At 38.7% G+C, this 18,060-nt stretch overlaps 1 protein-coding gene across 1 annotated transcript in view; it reads left to right on the top strand.

The window, feature by feature from the left end:
• The first annotated feature begins 2,660 nt into the window (after nucleotides 1-2,660).
• Nucleotides 2,661-18,060, top strand: part of SPTLC1 (serine palmitoyltransferase long chain base subunit 1) — a 31,191-nt gene continuing 15,791 nt past the window's right edge. The window contains exons 1-5 of the mRNA XM_052701034.1: nucleotides 2,661-2,906; nucleotides 4,503-4,610; nucleotides 12,443-12,537; nucleotides 14,555-14,648; nucleotides 14,972-15,044. Coding sequence (XP_052556994.1) covers nucleotides 2,841-2,906; nucleotides 4,503-4,610; nucleotides 12,443-12,537; nucleotides 14,555-14,648; nucleotides 14,972-15,044 — 436 coding nt within the window. The 5' untranslated portion in view covers nucleotides 2,661-2,840. The remainder of the gene's footprint in view (nucleotides 2,907-4,502; nucleotides 4,611-12,442; nucleotides 12,538-14,554; nucleotides 14,649-14,971; nucleotides 15,045-18,060) is intronic.

Below are 18,060 nucleotides of genomic sequence, written 5' to 3'. Positions count from 1 at the left end.
TTTCCAAAGGACACTCACTATCTCAGTAGCTTTCATTGCAGCTTTAGAGACAGATTCGGGTATTTTTTAATCTCATTTTCCTTCCCAGCCATAAATTGCCATTTCAAAGGAGTTCTCTCTTCACCACCCTTTATTTCTTTTTTTTTTTTTTTCCTGTAAGAAGCATAGCAGCCTTAAGCTGTTAACAGTGTTGCCTTGTCTTGGAACAGTAAAAATACTGAACAATAAGAACAAGCTTACTACTACAACAGTCCCTGCCCAAAGACAATCCAGACCAGGAACTAGGAATTCATTGCCAGAAGAATTACTAGTTGGTATGTTATTAACGGTGCTATATTTCAAACTGGAAACAACTCTCCCAGTGTCTCACATAATTAATTTTTTAGTCTCCTAATAGTCTATACATATGTCAAACATTTTGAAAATCAGAACCTGTAGTTGTGATGAGGAGGTAACATAATCTGCCCTCACCAAGATGATTAGTGTGGCCCACTGTATGGGAGTCATTCTGAGATTGGTTTGCATACCAGACACTTTCTTTAAGGCTGGTAGTAGCAGCCATCTCACAAGAGCCTGACTCCTCTTCAGTGGTCACAGAAATGCTTGACAGTGAACAGTACAGTCTTCATGCAACTAAAATATAAAGGAGAGACTTCTTGTTTCTGTCCTGATTGTTGACATAGCCTAAAACCACGATTTTCTCTATACTGAGTAAAACCTGGAATTTTAGAAGTGTGTTATTAAGCTCAGAAACTGAGGGGAAAAAAAACAACTATTGTCAGCAATCAAAATAAAGTACACTAATTTGAGTAATCCTCTACTGTAAAACTATAAGTTAGTGATTGTGTGTCATTAGCCACAATGCTCAATTTTTTCACTATCATCTAACAGCTGCCCCATTCTTCTAATCATGATGAAGAATACTGAGCAAAGCCTCAAAGAAGGCAGTTGCACAGTGGTCTCCAAATGATCACCAGATGTGCCCTGCAGAGAAGCAACTCCGAAACACTTCCTTAAACAGAAACATCCTTTCTCTCCTTTTCATGAAGTGCTACCTCACTTCCTATGCAAACTTCTTTCCAGCTCCCCCTTCCCTTCTATTCCTTCCCTCTTAAGCACTCAACCACTTCTCTGTGCTCAACTGCGCTCAGGCACACTCATCACAGTTCCACTTCTTCTTCAGAAGTCCATATCTCCCCTGCAATGCTCAGCTTTTAAGGCTGTTCACTCTGGCAGGGTTCTTAGTTTTGTAATTGCTCTACTTACTTGAATTTACCTGTAAAGCCATTTCCACTGCTATCTGGTTTTGCTTTTGCTGTTCAATTCATTAACCACATACTTTTGCAACTGTTTTTGGCAAGCCTGTCACTGTTCTATGTGCAGACAGCAAGCACCATGCTTGTTAACAAGAGAGCAAACTATAGGCTCTGCCTCCCAGTTCACAGGTGAGGATGGAAAGTGCTGAGAAAAGTGAACCCTTAGACTGGCATACTTAATGAACAAGACTGTTTCTAACATGGTGAGGAGGGAAGAACTAGCACACAGAGTCATAGAATCACTGAACGGCTTGGGTTGGAAAGGACCTTGAAGGTTACCCAATTCCAACTCCCTGCTACGGGCCGAGCCGCCATCCACTGGATCAGGCTTCCCAGGGCCCCATCCAATCTGGCCTTAAACATCTCCAGGACTGGGCATCTAGAGCTTCTCTGGGCAGCCTGTTCCTGTGCCTCACCACCCTATAAGGAAAATAATTTATTCCTAATATCTAATCTTTTAGTTTAAAACTCTCCCCCTTGTCTTATGACTATCAGACCCCATAAAAAGTTGGTCTCCCTCCTGCTTATAAGCTCTCCTCAAGTACTCTAAGGCCACAGTGAGGTCTCCCTGCAGCCTTCTCTTCTCCAAGCTAAACAAGCACAGGTCCCTCACCTTTCTTCACAGGAAAAGTGCTCCCACCCTCTCATTATTCTTGCAGTCCTTCTCTGGACCCATTCAAGAATCTCTGCATCCTTCCTGTACTGGGGCCCCAGGCTTGGACACAGTACTCCAGATAGGGCCTCACGAGGGCTAAGTAGAGGGGACAATCATCTCCCTCACCCTGTTGGTCACCTCTTTTTTGATGCAGCCCAGGATAATATCAGCCTTTCAGGCTGCAAGTGCAGAGTGCTGGCTCACATTCAGCTTTTCATCCATTCAAGGCTGCCTTCTTACGCAACTCCCTTTTATGACTACTTGAATTTACTTGAGTATGTTCCTCGCCTAGCCTCCCCTCTCATCAAGGACACCAAAGGAGGTTAAGCGTTGTGGTGACAGCAAGGCACCATGATGCCAGGCTCATTGCACAGGACACAAAGCTACCAGCCTCCTGTCAGGTTTCATCATAGTATGTGCGAGTCAGGAACGTTGCTCCAACATGCCCAGCAATCCCATTACGAGAGTGCATTTTGCACTACTACTAATCAGTTTCTTTGATGGGGGCTGCGCCACCTTCCTCTAGAGCTTCGCGCTCCACTTCTCCCATCCGCCAGCCTTCAGCACCGGCGGCTTCGAACTCACCGGCGGCTTCGTGCCTCCCCCGCCCCGCCCCGCCCCGCCCCGCCCCGCCCCGCCCCGCCCCGCCCCGCCCCGCCCCGCGGGTGGAGGAGCCGGGCTCACCCTGGCCCGCTGCCCACCGCGGCGCCGCCTCTTCCGCGGCGCCGCAACCGTCTGCTGCCCGCCTCTCGCTCCGGGCGGCAGGGAACGCCTTCTCCGTGCCGTGGGCGGCGGCCCCACCCCTCACGTCGGCGTCGGGAGTCCGGGGCGGAAGCTGCTCGGCTGTGCGGCGAAGGGCGGAAGTAGCCATGGTGGCGGCGGTGGGCATGGGGCAGCAGTGGATCCTGGTGGAGATGGTGCAGGCCTTCTACGAGGTGTGTCGCGTCTGCGGGGTGGTGGCAGCTCTGCGGGGCGGTGGCAGCTCTGCGGAATGGTGGCAAGCCGCTGCCCGAAGAAGTCGCGGCGGGGACACGGTGGCGGGTCCGAGGCACGGCCGAACCGACTGAGGTCTTTCGCGGCCTTGGCCCTGGTGGTCGGGATTTCCTTTGACAGACGACTGAAAGCGGGGTTCCAATTGGCCGGGTCACAAGAAGGAAGCGGCCGCGAGCTAGCGCGGAGCCTTGCCGGCGGCTCTAGCAGCGCCTTGCGCCTTCTGCTTCTGTCAAGGTGCCAGGCTGAAACAGATATATGGTGTTTTAAAGATGCAGAAAAAAGGTGCGCTCTGGAATGACTGTAGTGTGTGGACTTCGGTGAGCATTTGACTCGCCTCCGCTCAGAAACAGGCGCCTTTTTTTTTTTTTTTTTTTTTTTTTTTTTCCAAACGGTGTTTTAAGGTGCTGACAAGTAGCATCTTCTCCTCACCCTGTTGTTTGTGGCTTTTCTTTGATGTAGATCAGCAAGGCTGTCTGGAAAGAGTTGCTTATTTGTTTTCCTTCTTTTGCAAAACTAGGCTTGGTAAGGAAATAGCAGTCTCAGTTGGGAAGTCTAGTTTATTGAATAGTTCATTCACGAAAGTTAGATGTTTGGGTAAACTTTATTTTCAGTCAAATGTGAACAGATAATGTAAGTTTGGATTAAAGCTCTGTCTTAAAGCTGCATGGCATTGTTGGTAATGCTTGGGCAAAATCCTAAGGACTGGCTCAAAATGCGATCTCAAGATCTAGCACTCAAGGAAATATCATCTTTATACTGTGTTTGCACTTTGAGTCTTTTAAAAATAGTAGGCCATCTACTGTATAGACTGTGGCCTTGCTGAAATGAATTAACTGAACCTGTCCTTTAAACAACTTGTCAAATAATTTTTCCATAACTCCACAAAGACCTTAAATTGCTTCTGCTACTGGGACACAAATGAATTTCCTTCTTCTAAGCATCCAAAAACGCATAGAACAAAACTTCTTTTGAGTATTGTTAGGTTATAACACCTACTCAAAGTGCTACAGAGTACTACTCTGAATGTAAGCAAAAATGTGTTCTGTGGACCAGATTAGATCTCTTTTTGTAAATACTAGCTAGTGTTTCTGCTGGTAGGTTTTATAAGCATCTAGGGTTGAAGTTGGTGTGTATAGACGACATAGACCTGGAAGCTCTGTCTGTGGTTGTAAAAACTTTCTGCTCTCATAGACACCGATGTGACCCACAGGGCTGATCTGTAGTTCCTTTAGTCATTATATTCAGTATTCAATTAGTGTGTGATTATAGCTAAAACTGCTTAGCAATGTACTCTGAACATTGTTCATTAGCAGTAGGACGAGTCCATTCATACTCAGCGGCTAAATTTGGTAGTTGTGAAGTGGTGCATTTTTATAAAATCCTAAGTTTTGTTGGAAACACATATCAGCTTTTGATCAGTTTTTGACTTCCTGAGAATGTAACTGGTGGAGACAAAACTGTCGGAAAGTATCAAACTAGTTCAAATAGAATTATGTTTAGTTCTTGTGCTTTATTATGCTTTTTTGCTTTATTTTCAGGCTCCTGCATACCATCTTATTTTGGAAGGAATTCTAATTCTATGGATAATCAGGCTTATTTTTTCCAAGACATACAAGCTTCAAGAGCGATCTGATCTAACACCTAAGGTATAGTGTAAAAATATTTTTCTTTATGGAAACAGTTGATAAACATTGATGTGTTTGACTGTTGAACCACTGATGTAAAACAGCAAATTATGTTAGCTTTTCTTAGGATTTCAAGGGATAAAATTCTGAGTAAGGAATTGCTTAAACTCTTCAGTTTGTGCTTTTAAAGTAAGCATGGTATATTATTAAAAATGTTAAAAAACAATGTAACAAAATTAATGTAACCATGAAAGACTAATGATCCAGTAAAAAGTGACTTCAGTCTGGGACAGTGAGTCTCTGAAACAGGTTGCCCAGAGAAGCTCTGACAAACAGGAATTAGTACAATTTGTTTTACGGATATCTCTGGGCTGCATACAATAAGTTCTTCCTGTGATACTTCTCATGAGACTTATAAGAAATTTCTTGAACTCGAGAGGTAAAAAGGAATGTTAATTCTAGCGATAAAAATTGTAAAAAATTACATTGTATGGACACTGGATACATTAATTCTCAATTGCAGAGCACAGAAGAATAAAAGTGCTAAGAGCTGCATTATAGCAAAGGGTATGATTTGAGATATTAATTATTAACACCTCCAGTTTTTTTTACCTGTATCTGGTATTTCCTGGATGGTCTGCTCTAGATGTTTCTGCTTGATCAGGGAGCTTGGACCTGATTACCTTCTGAAGTTCTTTCCAGCCTTAACTGTTCTTGATGGATAGCATCAAGATGGATTTCTGAGGAAATGCTTTCTGGTGATGTATTGAGGTTATGTGACAGTTGATAAAGGAAATTTAAATTGGTCTGATCTGTGAAAATTGAAGGAATGTTTTCAATATAAACAGCTGTATGAAGGAAATGTCTTGTGAAATAATGCTTATATGCCCTAACTAATGTACAGTGCTTGCATTATAATAACAATAAATATGCAATATGCAAAACAATTCTGTAATTATTTGAAAGTAAGCATAAATACAGCAGTGAAGCAAAAATGTGAATAAGCCTTCTACAGCTGGAGGAGTACTTAAGCAGATTGAAACATCAAAGCTGTGCTGGGATTCTGTTACTTTTCTGTAAGGTAGGTGATGTGAAAAAGCTCTTTTGCATGTGAAATGGCTGTAGGTGGGGAAGAAAATCTTAATCCTCACTAATAATCCTCAGATAGCTTACACTGATCTGCTTACTGCAGTATGGGATGCTACACAAGCAGGTTTTGGTCTGTTGAGCTACAAGTAGTAACATGCCAGCAAGGAGATGCTGCTTATTTGCTCTCTCCTTTGTTTAATTGATGCTGTGGTGCCCAGTCTCTGCCACACCAGAAAGAGTGACTGGGTTGTGTATATGCAAGCAGTGGAGATATGTCAGCTCACACAGCAGAGCTCAGGCTACCCTTATGTCAGCCACTTACATAATGATAGTTGGTGTTTCTCAGTGACTTGCTGTTGGGGTTTCTGCCAGAAAAGAGCTGATTTCATATGATAAATATTACCAAAGAGTACCACTATTGCACAGCCATATAGCATGATCTGTCAGGACCAGTCCGACCTGGGAAACCAGAAATAGATTATATGTTGTGCAATCTAGTGAACCTACAAGTCACACTTCTAAAACAATGAAGAAATCCACCCAAACGTGTTTTCTGGGTTTAGTCAAATGTGTAGCAATAGTACAGTGAAACCTAGGGAATTAGCTTTCAGGCTGACTGTTATCATTCATAACATTGCTTGCAGGTATTGCTATTGGTTCAATTAAAAAAAAAAAAAAAATGAAGCTCTTGAATAATTAACTGATAAACTGAAGTACTTTCTCTGACTGTAACGTCTTGATAGTTTGGGATTTCAGGAGCTACAAATAAATCTAGGGCTAGATAGAATACTATACTTGGAGATTCTCGTGGGCTTTTTATTTGAAGTAAAATCTACTGAAAAGGAGCAAAGGGCCAGTGAGGATTGGTGTGTGTTGCCAAAGATTGCATTCCATCATTTAGCTACAAATTCACTCCCATCCAACAATTTGTGCAAAAGGAAGTGACCTTGTGGATCTGACAGTCTGTCACTCTGCAGTAAATAGTACTGAGCTTTTCTCAATCTGTGAAACCTTACTGGGAGTCTTATACTTGTGTATACAAGAAAAAATTGTGTTGTTTTTTTTTTTTTAATTTTGGAATGTTCGTTATGGTAGTAGTATAATAAATTTAATTAGTGTAGTATTCACAGGGAGGCTAGAAAGTTCTTTTCAGAGAAGAATGTTCAATTCATGGCCAGGAAATAATGTTGGCCATGAGAGCTGTCTCTTACACATGTAATGTTCAAGAATTGGTCAGGATCAAAAGGTATTTAAAGAGAAAAGCAGATGTAGTTCCTTCCTGTGAGTTTCCAGTTCTTTCAGGCCAAGATTCCGCTATAGCTAAAGACATTTACCAGTTGATGGCATAATTCTGTAAATACCAATAACTTAAAGTGCTATTATTTGAGGACTGGTATGACTGAAAATAAAAGAAGTTATTATTAATCTTTACATATTGACACAGTTGTATGCTTTACACTGTTTGAAAACACGTGCTAGCAAAGACATGTTTCATAAAGATGATTGCTTCATACTAGCGAGGGAGATGATTATGCCCTTATGTTCTGCCCTTGTGTGACCCCATCTAGACTACTGCGTTCAGGCCTGGGACCCCAGCACAAGAAAGATGTAAAGTTGTTTGAGTGAGTCCAGAGGATGGCCACAAAGATGACTAGAGGGCTCTTGTGAAGCAAGATTGAGGCAGCTGGGCTTCTTCAGATTGGAGAAGAGAAGGCTCTGAGGAGACTTCATTGTGGCCTTAGAGTAGCTGAAGGGGCACAACAGAAAGAACAGACTCTTTACTGGAGTGTATGGTGACAGGACAAGGAAGAATGGTTTTAAACCAGAAGAGAGGAGGGGTTATATATTAGTAAGAAGTTTTTTTCCTGGGAGTGTGGTGAGGTACAGGCTGCCCAGAGAAGGTATGGATGCCTAATCCCTGGAGATGGTCAGGGCCATATTGGATGAGGCCCTGAGCAGCTTGATCTGGTGGGTGAGAGCCCTGCCCATGGCAGAGATGTTGGAACCAGGTGGTCTTCAATAATCTTTTCAGCCTCGTGCATTCCGTGATTCTATGACTTTGTAAAAATCAGGGTAAAAAGAACAACAACTTGTTTAAATAATTTGGATTGGATGTGTTTACATCAAAGTATTTCTCTTAACAAGGCGCATGGTTTTAAATATTAAAACCCATCACCAATTAAAAAAAAAAAGTGTATGTATGTTTAGATATATAAAAATGTTTATACAGATTTTACCTACTTGTATAAATATTCTACTTTGTTTTATGAAACAAAACATTTGTATTTCCACATAGGATATTCATAAAAAAAAGTTTGATATTAAAATATAAGCGTAAAATGTACGTGTCTATATAAATTAAAAAGAATTAGGGAAAGAACTGAGACATGAGTTTACTTATGTTGTGGCATGAGAGAGAGGAAATTAGAAGTTTTTTTTTCCATCAAGTAGTTATTTTAAAGTACAGTGAACTGAAGAAAAATAAGTGAATCAAGTATATATTGAGAATGTTACAGTGTTAAAGTCTGGTTTCTCTGTGTAGTTGAGAATAAATATTTTTGTTTTTGATGTTGGTCTGAAATTAGGCACGTATTTAGAAGGTGCCAAGTAGAAGTTCTGATAGTGAGGGTCACTGTATGAAAGCCTCTTTCAGCTATGGATGGACATCAGATGGATCATCTGCTTATTCTGGAAAATCTGGTGTATTGAGGTATTTGCTGAATTCAAGGAGGAAGGAGTATGGGCTGGCTTATGTGCACTGTGGATCTTTTTTTTTTACATTGATACTGTAAGCAGTGTGTTCAGAGGGCAAGGAGGGTGATTCTTCTCTACTCAAGAGACCTGGATAACTGTTTTCAGCTCTGGAACAATCAGCATGGCATGAACCTGCTGGAACAAGTCCAGATGACCAGAAGAGCTGGAGCACCTCTGCTGTGAGGACAGGCTAAGAAAATTGAGGCTATTTGGCCTTAGAGGAGGCTCTGAGGAGACCTCACAGTGGCTTACCAATACCTAAAAGGAAATAAGAAAGCTGTGGAGGAAGACTATGGTGGAATGTGGTGACGGGACAAGGAAAACAATTTTAAATTAAAAGAGCAGAGATTTAGAATAGGTAGAAGGAAGAAATTTGTCACTGTGAGAGTGATGATAGACTGTGCAGAGAAGCTGTGGATCCCCCATCCCTGGAAGTATTAAAGGCCAAGCTAGATGGGGCTTTTGAGCAATTGTGTCCCTGCCCATAGCAGGGGGGTTGAAACTGGAAGAGTTTAAGATCTCTTCCAATTCAGACTTTCCAGTGATTTATTTCATGTAGGAAAAAAAGGCGGGACCGTATCTTGTCAGTGGTTCGTGGCCTGCGATGCAGTTCCTGCATACTGCAGACCTTTCAATGGAAGGTGGGAAACTCCTACCAATTCAGTATGAGTAACAGGGAGAAAATTACTAACTCCAAATGTCAATTTCACTTGCACTGTGTTAATTTAGTGTAGTTTCTTTCTGTAAATATGGTTTTCTTCTGTAAATACAGTTTTTTACCTGCTACACTCCTTTTCAAAAAGATTTTCATTCAATTGACATTTCAATTGTTGAGTCTGGGTGTTTTTTTGTATCCTTAAAAAAAAATAATAATCCAGATTTAAAAAAAAAAAAAAAAAGCAAAATACTTACTTACATGGTTTTGATTCTGCCTATTTTGAAAAAAAAAAAGATACTTCATCCTCTGCCTTTAAGCTTCACTGTATGAAAGTCATAAAGATGTTTTTTGAAACTAAATGTTAACTAGCTCTACAAAAAATGCACCACACTTTGTAAGTTCTTCTCCAGTAGGCAGTGGAACTTATATACTGCTCTTCTCTTTTGTCTATCGGTAACTGACGGGCTGCAGCATTTCTCATCTACATTAGGCTTATTTCTGAAAATAATGTAAAAAGTAGTGTAGAAGAGGCGCAGAACTGTTGGTGCTGGCTACACTGTGTCTCAGGGTTTTGAGGTGAGGCCTTTATCACCAGTTACATTGGAGCAAACTGTGGTCTGCATGGGCAGATATCCTGTTTTCTGATCATTAGAAGTTTTTCTGAAGCATTATGAGAAGGTATGGAGTACTGCTGGACATCTTTCATTTAGGATTTGTTTTTGTAGTTAGTCAGTCTAGGTTGGGACTACTTTATTGTGGCCTTTAGCTTAGCTGCATGTCTGTGTTGCTTTTGCTGGATTTGTTTTCATCTGGATCGTTTTTCAGAAGGAGGTTATTGTTTGTTTCATGACTGCCTGTGCTAAGAAAAGGAATGGAAAAGTATTTGTATCTTAGAGAGGACTGTACCGTAACAGCTATTGGTTTACAGTGCTGTGGATCAACACCCATAGTATGAAATTAGATCTTTCATAATAGCTGTTTAAATAGCTATGTGGTACAGAGTTGCACATGAATCACAGAGTCATAGAATGTCTTGGTTTGAAAAGGACCACAATGATCATCTAGTTTCAACCCCCTGCTATGTGCAGGGTCGCCAACCAGCAGACCAGACTGCCCAGAGCCACATCCAGCCTGGCTTTAAATGCCTCCAGGGATGGGGCATCCACAATCTCCTTGGGCAACCTGTTCCAGTGTGTCACCACCCTCTGAGTGAAAAACGTCCTCCTAATATCTAACCTAGACCTCCCCTGTCTCAGTTTAGAACCATTCTCACTTGTCCTGTCACTATCAACCTGTGTAAATAGTCATTCCCATTTTGTTTATGTGCTCCCTTTGGGTACTGGAAGGCCACAATGAGGTCTCCTCAAAGCTGAACAAGCTCAGTTTCCTCAATCTTTCTTCTTTGGAGAGATGTTCCAGCCCTCTGATCATCTTAGTGGCCCTCCTCTGAACCTGCTGCAAGAACTCTATGTCCTTCCTGTACTGGGGTCCCCAGGCCTGGACACAGTGGCGCCTCACAAGAGCTGAGTAGAGGGGGACAATCATCTCCATCTCCCTGCTGGCCACCCCTTTTTTAATGCAGCCCAGAACACAGTTGGCCTTCCGGGCTGCAAGCACACACTGCTGGCTCATGTCCAGCTGCTTGTCTGCCAGGACCCCCAAGTCTTTCTTTTCAGGGCTGCTCTCAAAGAAATCTTCCTCCAGCTTGTATAAATACCTTGACCCAAAATCAGAATATCATTGTTTGTTTTGGATCAGTTTAGCAAACAGAGTTAAGTTTCTTGTTTCACGCTGAGAGTAACCTGAATTCAGGTAATACTTTTTTCACCATTATGGTGTTATTGATGTTATATGCATCAATCTTTATAGGATGCTTTGTCTAGTATTCTGCCGTCTGAAGTTATTTGCTGAATCTTGTTGAACGTGAGATTTACTATGCTGTAATAAGTAGTAGTATATGGATTAGCATTTCAATGCATGTACAACTATGTGCAGGACTCCAGTGATCTCTTCTGCAATTGCTGAAGAAACAAAGAACCTTTTCTTACATGAACATGGCCATTTCAAAATAATGGATAAATTAAATTGTGTATTGTGTTATGTGTAATGGCATTTTGTTTCCTTTAAAGCATACGTCCCTTGGGTAAAATTAGAGTTAAAAAAAAAAAAAAATCTAACATGAAAAAAATAAAATGAAAAGGTATTTAAACTACTACATCAGCAAAATATTAGAAATACAGATAACTATGTCCACATAAAAAGTGAATTTTTCATTTGTCTTTTGAAATAGACCTTTGCAGAGTTCTTGGGATACTAATTTATATACTTATTAATACTAATTTATATTCCAGAAATACTTAGAAACAAGATTATTCATTAGCTTAATAAAAAGAAACTAATGAAAGTGCGCAAAAGTAAACACTATTCTGGCATGTAGTTTCCCTTTGATTTTAATTTGTTCTTGTACATTGAAGGTTTGAAAGTATTTAATAAAAACAACAACAACAACATTTCCAAGTTATTTTAAAAAACTGATTACAATTCTTTTATTCAGGTATTAAAATAAGTACCTTTAAACATTCTATGGAAATGTAACAGCTTTGTTGTCAAAAGTTAGTTAACAATGCTTACCTTATACTAGTAAATAATCCTCTTTTAGAATTCTTCTTGGTTGCTATAAAGAATGGTTTTGGTGGTTTTCCTTAGCAGTTGCTGATTTATGTGGAACTGGTCTAACACAGCTGCCTTGCTAGTCCACCACAAATCTTTCAGAGATTCATTTAACTGATATTTTCTTGTATAGAGTACTTTGAAGATAAATATGCATTGGGTATTCTTCCATGATGAGATGGAGGGATGTGTGGTTTAGTTTTGTTGCTGTTGCCTCTGCTATGTCTTAAGTGTTTGGCAGTTTACATTTTCTGGTGTGTCCAGAGTTCTTTGAACAGCACAGTTGAAGACTTGAGAATGTGGAGGGTGGCAATTTATGTTCAATTGTTGTATGATTTGTGTTAAATTACATAGTGTAGAAGATGATTTTGATAATTAGAAGTAGACTAAATTAAATATTGATTGAATTTGTCAGGGAACCAAATTTGTATCTCTGTTCTTAATTATCATATCATGAGATTTTTAATGCACCATCACAGTGTGTTTTTTACACATTCTTCCCTTTGAAGGACTCAGAGATTATTGGTTGACCATATAGAGATATTACCAACCATGTGTCTCAGAAAGGTTATGTGTAGTAGGGTATGTAATTTACTGCATAACTATTAACAACTGTCCATTTGAGTACAAGGACTTTTGTAGTGGAAATCCATTTTGAGCAATTTTCTTTTCTGTTCTTCAGGAAAAAGAAGAGTTGATTGAAGAATGGCAGCCAGAGCCTCTTGTTCCTCCTGTATCAAAAGATCACCCAGCTCTCAACTACAACATTGTTTCAGGGTAAGTCTAACCAAGGTAATTTCTGTTTTTTACTTTAATTAAAATATTTTGTATCCACATTTTAAGCATATTAATAGCAAACTATTTCCATATCCCTAAAATCATTTATAAATTAATTGCATTTTTAGAGGACAGAACTGAATTTGCCACTGAAGAGAAAGTCCTATTTTTGGAACCTTATCAAGATCCTTATTGAAATAATGTTTATCTCTTTGAATGTTTTTAATTTAGGGTTTTAGTTTGTTTTGTTTTTAATATTGAATGGATACTTTTGTCTTTGTCTTCATTCTGGTCTGTTTTTTTTGATGGTAATTTGGTTTTTATTTTTTTTTAATATTAGCATGTTGTATACTAACTTTGAGTAAGAGGTTAGGGGATTCTGTGATCCTGTGAGGGGGATGTGTGCAATTAGAAGACACTGCAGGAGAAACTGATTTTTTGCCTAGCTAATTGGCACTTCATGAAAAATTATTCTTGAAATAATCAATTTGGACCATCAAAATGCTTGATGTGAAATTTGTTTTGAATGTACTGCCAGTCTCAACTGCTTTGCATGAGTCCGGGCAGATGATATCGAATGCTCTTCCGTTATCCACCAACACTATAATCCTGTTGTAGAAGGTCAGCAAGTTAATTAGGACTTGCCGTTAGTGAAACTATGTTGGTTGTCACTTCTCTATTCTCTGTTTAACTTAGCCTTGTTTCCAGGAGTATCTGTTCCATGGTCTGCTGGGTAGACAGGTGAGACTGACTGATCTGTAGTTTCCTGGGTCTTCCGTTTTAATAGTGATGGTGAAGTTTCCCCTTTCCCAGTCACTGAGAACTTCACTGGATTGCCACAGCTTCTCAAATGTGGTTGATCAAGTGGTATCCATCTCTTTACAGTTCACTTGGGACCCTTGGATGTGTGTGTTAGGTTGCACCTGTACATACTCAGATTTCTCAGGTGGTCTCAAATCTCATCACATCCTTTCTTGAATGACTGACTCTTCATTGTCCCTGTCTTTGCTTTTGCCATCTGTGGCTTGGATGATAGTTCTCAATTTTGTTATTTGTCAACACATAGAGAAATAGACAGATGTAAGGTTTTGTAATTGGCTTAGCTATGAGTTTCAGCACTGAGTGATTAGTTGACGCTCTTGAGGTTATAGTATTGAAGTGTATATTTGCTGAAACAAGATTGCTTTTAGAATACAGAACATACTTACATTTAAAGCAGAAATACCTGTTTTTTCTTTAATTGCAATAATCTTTTATCTAAACCGTAACTTTTAGTGCGGATTTTATTTCTGTTCTCTGCTTATTATGTTGCTGTTCATTTTTTAATACTGCATGTTTTCATGGTTTTTGTATTTCCTGATTACATGGTTTATTTAAACAATTATGGTTTAAAGAGAGTTGGAAACTCAATTAAACAGAATACTTATGTTTGTTTACAGTTAGCACAAGGCAGTAGAGGTTGGTATTATGGATTGCTTTATGATAAAAACATAGGTTTTCTAGAAATATTCAAGGCCCGTCTGAATGCCTATATGTGCAGCCTGCTGTAGGGAGCCTGCTCTGCAGGGGGGGTGGACTCAGTGTCATCTCTAGAGGTCCCTTCCAGCCTCTGCAATTCTGTGAAGTTTTAAGTACATTTTTATTGTGCAAGTAAGTACCAATACAATTTCATTTTTATTCTTAGTACTCTTCCAAACAGATACAACTTTTAAGCTAAGGAGAAGCATTTATCCCTGCAATAGTCATCTTTGTATGAATTAAGTTTTCAGCAAAGAATCATGAAACTAAATAGGAAGATATTTAATAATAGTTTATGAATATACAGGAGTAATGATTTTGCTGAGTTTAGCCTTAATATTAAACTTAAACATCAATTGCCAGTTAAAGAATAATGGAAATGAGGAGTATTTAGAACACTTTGTTAATAGGAAAAATGAAACTTGTGTGCTGTTGAATTGTTTATGAAAATCATGAATTTTCATTCATAACAATAGATCTCTATTAATTTTTTTTCCAGTCCTCCTACCCATAAAATCATTGTTAATGGCAAAGAATGTATTAACTTTGCATCATTCAATTTTCTTGGACTTCTGGATAATGAGAAAGTTAAGGTGAGTTCCAGTTACTTTACTGTGTGACAGTAGGAGCTGTGCTGGTGTGCTTCCTTGAAATTGAAAATTACTTCAGAAAGCACAAACTTTGCCAAGGGAATATGCTTCTAAAGCAGTAAATCTTATAATTTTGTGCTACTTGTCTTTTAACTGAAGTTTTATCTGATAAACATACTTGGAGCTAGCCAACCATTAGATTAGTATGTAATATTCTTGGTCAGTAGAATTAAAAAAAAAAAAAAAAAAGTCAACATGAACTCTGTAGCAGAATTAGTTACCAATTGCTGGGATAAATATTTCACATAATTTGTTTTATGTTAAAGAGTGCGGCTCAAGCGTCTTTGAAGAAGTACGGTGTTGGTACTTGCGGACCTAGAGGATTCTATGGTACTTTTGGTTAGTAATCTTTTTCTGATTTACCTTTAATGTTTTTAAGACTGGTGTGCTAAGCTAACTAAATTAGTTCTGTGTGTAAGAAACTAATCATTTCAATTATTGTGAAGAAATGAAGTTATCCTTTAAAACAGTTTTTACTGTAATTGGTAAGGATTGATAGCTAGCAATTTTGTTCCATTCTTTTTTTATACCTTTCCGTAATCTTTCTTACTTTCTAATGCTGGTGTTGGTGGAAAGTTTTAAAAAAAACAAAAATAACAAAACAGACACAACAACAAAAACAAAAACACCAGAAATTTACCAATCCTGGTGAATTTCAGTGTAACTTAGAAACATGTTTCTAAATAGACCACAAGAGGGCAGCCTGATTTCTGTTTTCAATGGTAAATATTACTAATTTTATCTAAGTTTATCTAATGCTGTAGTCATAATTAAGTTTTTCTTTACTGATTACTTTATAGTTGTAATTTAGAAATTTTATCTTGTGAGAGGGTGTTCCTGAGGGTTTTCTTAATTCTGGTCAGGAAAAAGCAAGTTCTTAGTCTCTGGAAGTAGTTATTTACAGACATTGATACTGAAATACTGCTTGGAAACCAGAGAGTAATAAATGAATAACTGTACAGTTGGATGCTAAAAACATCAACTCATTATCTTGTGAACTTTTTTGTCTTGTCAGAGTTCATGGCGTGTTTGTACTCAAGTGATTTTTGTATCTTCGTTTAGCCTTGGCTTTAATTCTAGACTATTTAAAACTTTTTCAGGCTAGTCTTTTGAGTGATTGAACTGTTGCTCTACCTACTTTTTAAAAATGTCTATTTATCAGAATGAAGCTGAGTATTTGACAGCAGTCTTAAGAGACTTTCTGTTAATCTGTAGCTGTGATTCATTCCTTAAAAAAATAAAAGGGATAGCAGTCTGTTACTTGTGAGCTTTTATGAAGTGAAGCTGCATTCCCTCAGTGACCATAGTTCCACATGGATTTGTTAAAATTCAAACAAGGTTTAAAATACACTGGAAAGCTCAAAGAAACTTACGGACTCTTTTTCTGTTGTAAGTCCAGGTTGACATTAAGTGTTGTGAAATCCTGATTTTAGTGCTTCTTTGAAGTAATTTTTTAGAGCAGAATGTAGCTAAAGTACATTTTCTTTGGTAAATGAGAGATTCTCTGGTTTGTTCCCTGTCTCCTTTACAGATGTAATCCTAAGTTCCAAACTGTTTAGCTTTTGTCTTTAATTTGGCTACTGTTAATTGGTTCCTTTTTATGAGTAATAAATACTCCATTTCACAAAACAGGAGGTGTAATCTATGATATTGCTGCATGACATCACCAGTGAAGTGATCTTAAACTGAACTTTTTGAGATATCACTTTTCACAGGAAAAGTAATGGAGAAGTGCTTGTAGTTTCCTCCTGCTACTGTATTGTATTTAATTGATGATTGTCACTCAAAATTATTCCCTTTATAAGTGCTGATATTTCATGTTAATATTAGAGGACTTTCTATTCTTCTCTCTGCCTGTTTATGGGGATTTTGTAGATTCAATGAGTTCCTATTAAGAGGTTGTACATCTCAGAAGTGCATCCCTGTCTTTAGCCTTGAAATGTTTGTATCTTCACACAAAACTGAATCTGTACAGTAATGTTCTCTCTATTACAGGTGTGATGTGTGTCTGTGCTTTTGAGGGTGGTTTTTGGTTTAGTACTTCTGGGATTTTTTTTAGGCTGTTGGTTGGCTAACATTTCAATACCTTTCAGAAAGATGAAGACCAAAACAGGCTAGCAAATAAAATGCATGAAAGTAGATGTGGGGTTTTGGTCTCAGTTATTCTGCTCTTGACTTGCATATGAGCACATGCTGAACAGTAAATTGGTACTTCACAGCTCTTTTTTACAGCATTAGCTTAATTAAGTTTTTATATGTACGCAGAAAGATGTTAACAGTCATATCTTTGTGCAAATATAATCTATGTAGTGTTCTCAGTTAAGGTAGATTAATGCAAGTGATGTAACCAAATGAAGGCACATAATAGCAATGAAGAATAGAAAATCAAATAATATTCTGTTTTTATCTTAGTAGAATGGTAGTAAAAACAGAGCTGTAGACTTTTCAACCTTGCACTTACATAAAGCGTTCATTTCATTAAGTGATGATGTATCAATTTTGTGTATGCTATGTCTTGTTCTGACCTGTGCTTTTTGTCTTCAGTACAACTAACATTCTATCCACAGTAGAATATGATAGATTTATAAAAATTTTGATCTGAACATGAAAATGGTTAAGATCAAAATGGTTAAATGGTTTGCCATCTGGTTATAGCTGACGTACTTCTTTTTGCCTACTGTTCATACCACGTGTTCCCTCAGTGTAGTGTTTGCTGTTGCTGACTAAAGTTCAGTGACAAATGTGCAAGCTTTTTATTTTTTAATTGTGATGACCTCTTTATCTCTGCCAATTTATTAGTTAGAGAATGTAGTGGTCTTTTATACTCAAAGCATTTTTTCTCCTTTACATATTAATAGCTGAGCTCTCAAAGCAATATTTTTGTTCTTGTTTCCTCTAATTTTTAATTATGAATTTAGAAAAGCCAAGGCACAGATGGAACTTAACCTGGCAAAGAGAGCAAAAAAGAGCAAGGGATTCTGTAGGTGCAAGGGATTCTGTAGGTGCATAGTCAGAAGAGAAAGAACAAGAAGAATGTATTCCTTCTGATAAATGAGAAAGCTGACAACAGAAGACATCATGGAGAATGCTGAGCTACTCAACAAGTTGTCTCAGTCTTAGCTGATGATCAGGCTTCCCACATCTCACATCCCTGAATCACTGGCTGAGGGCTGTGGGAACAAAATCCCTCCTAAGTAAGAGCAAAGCAACTCTGAGACCACCTGATGAGACTGAATGGGGCTTCAGCAGTCCTGAAAAGAAAGGAGTGTTGATTGATAAAAGATTCAACATGAGCCAGAAGTGTGCACTTGCAGCCCAGAAGACCAACTGGGTCTGGGTTGCATCAAGGGAAGTG

This window comes from Tympanuchus pallidicinctus, unplaced genomic scaffold (assembly GCF_026119805.1).
Source record: "Tympanuchus pallidicinctus isolate F22 unplaced genomic scaffold, pur_lepc_1.0 scaffold4, whole genome shotgun sequence".
Classification (NCBI taxonomy): Eukaryota; Metazoa; Chordata; class Aves; order Galliformes; family Phasianidae; genus Tympanuchus; species Tympanuchus pallidicinctus.
Note: the sequence above shows the minus strand (reverse complement) of the source record. Positions and strands in the feature narration are given on the sequence as shown.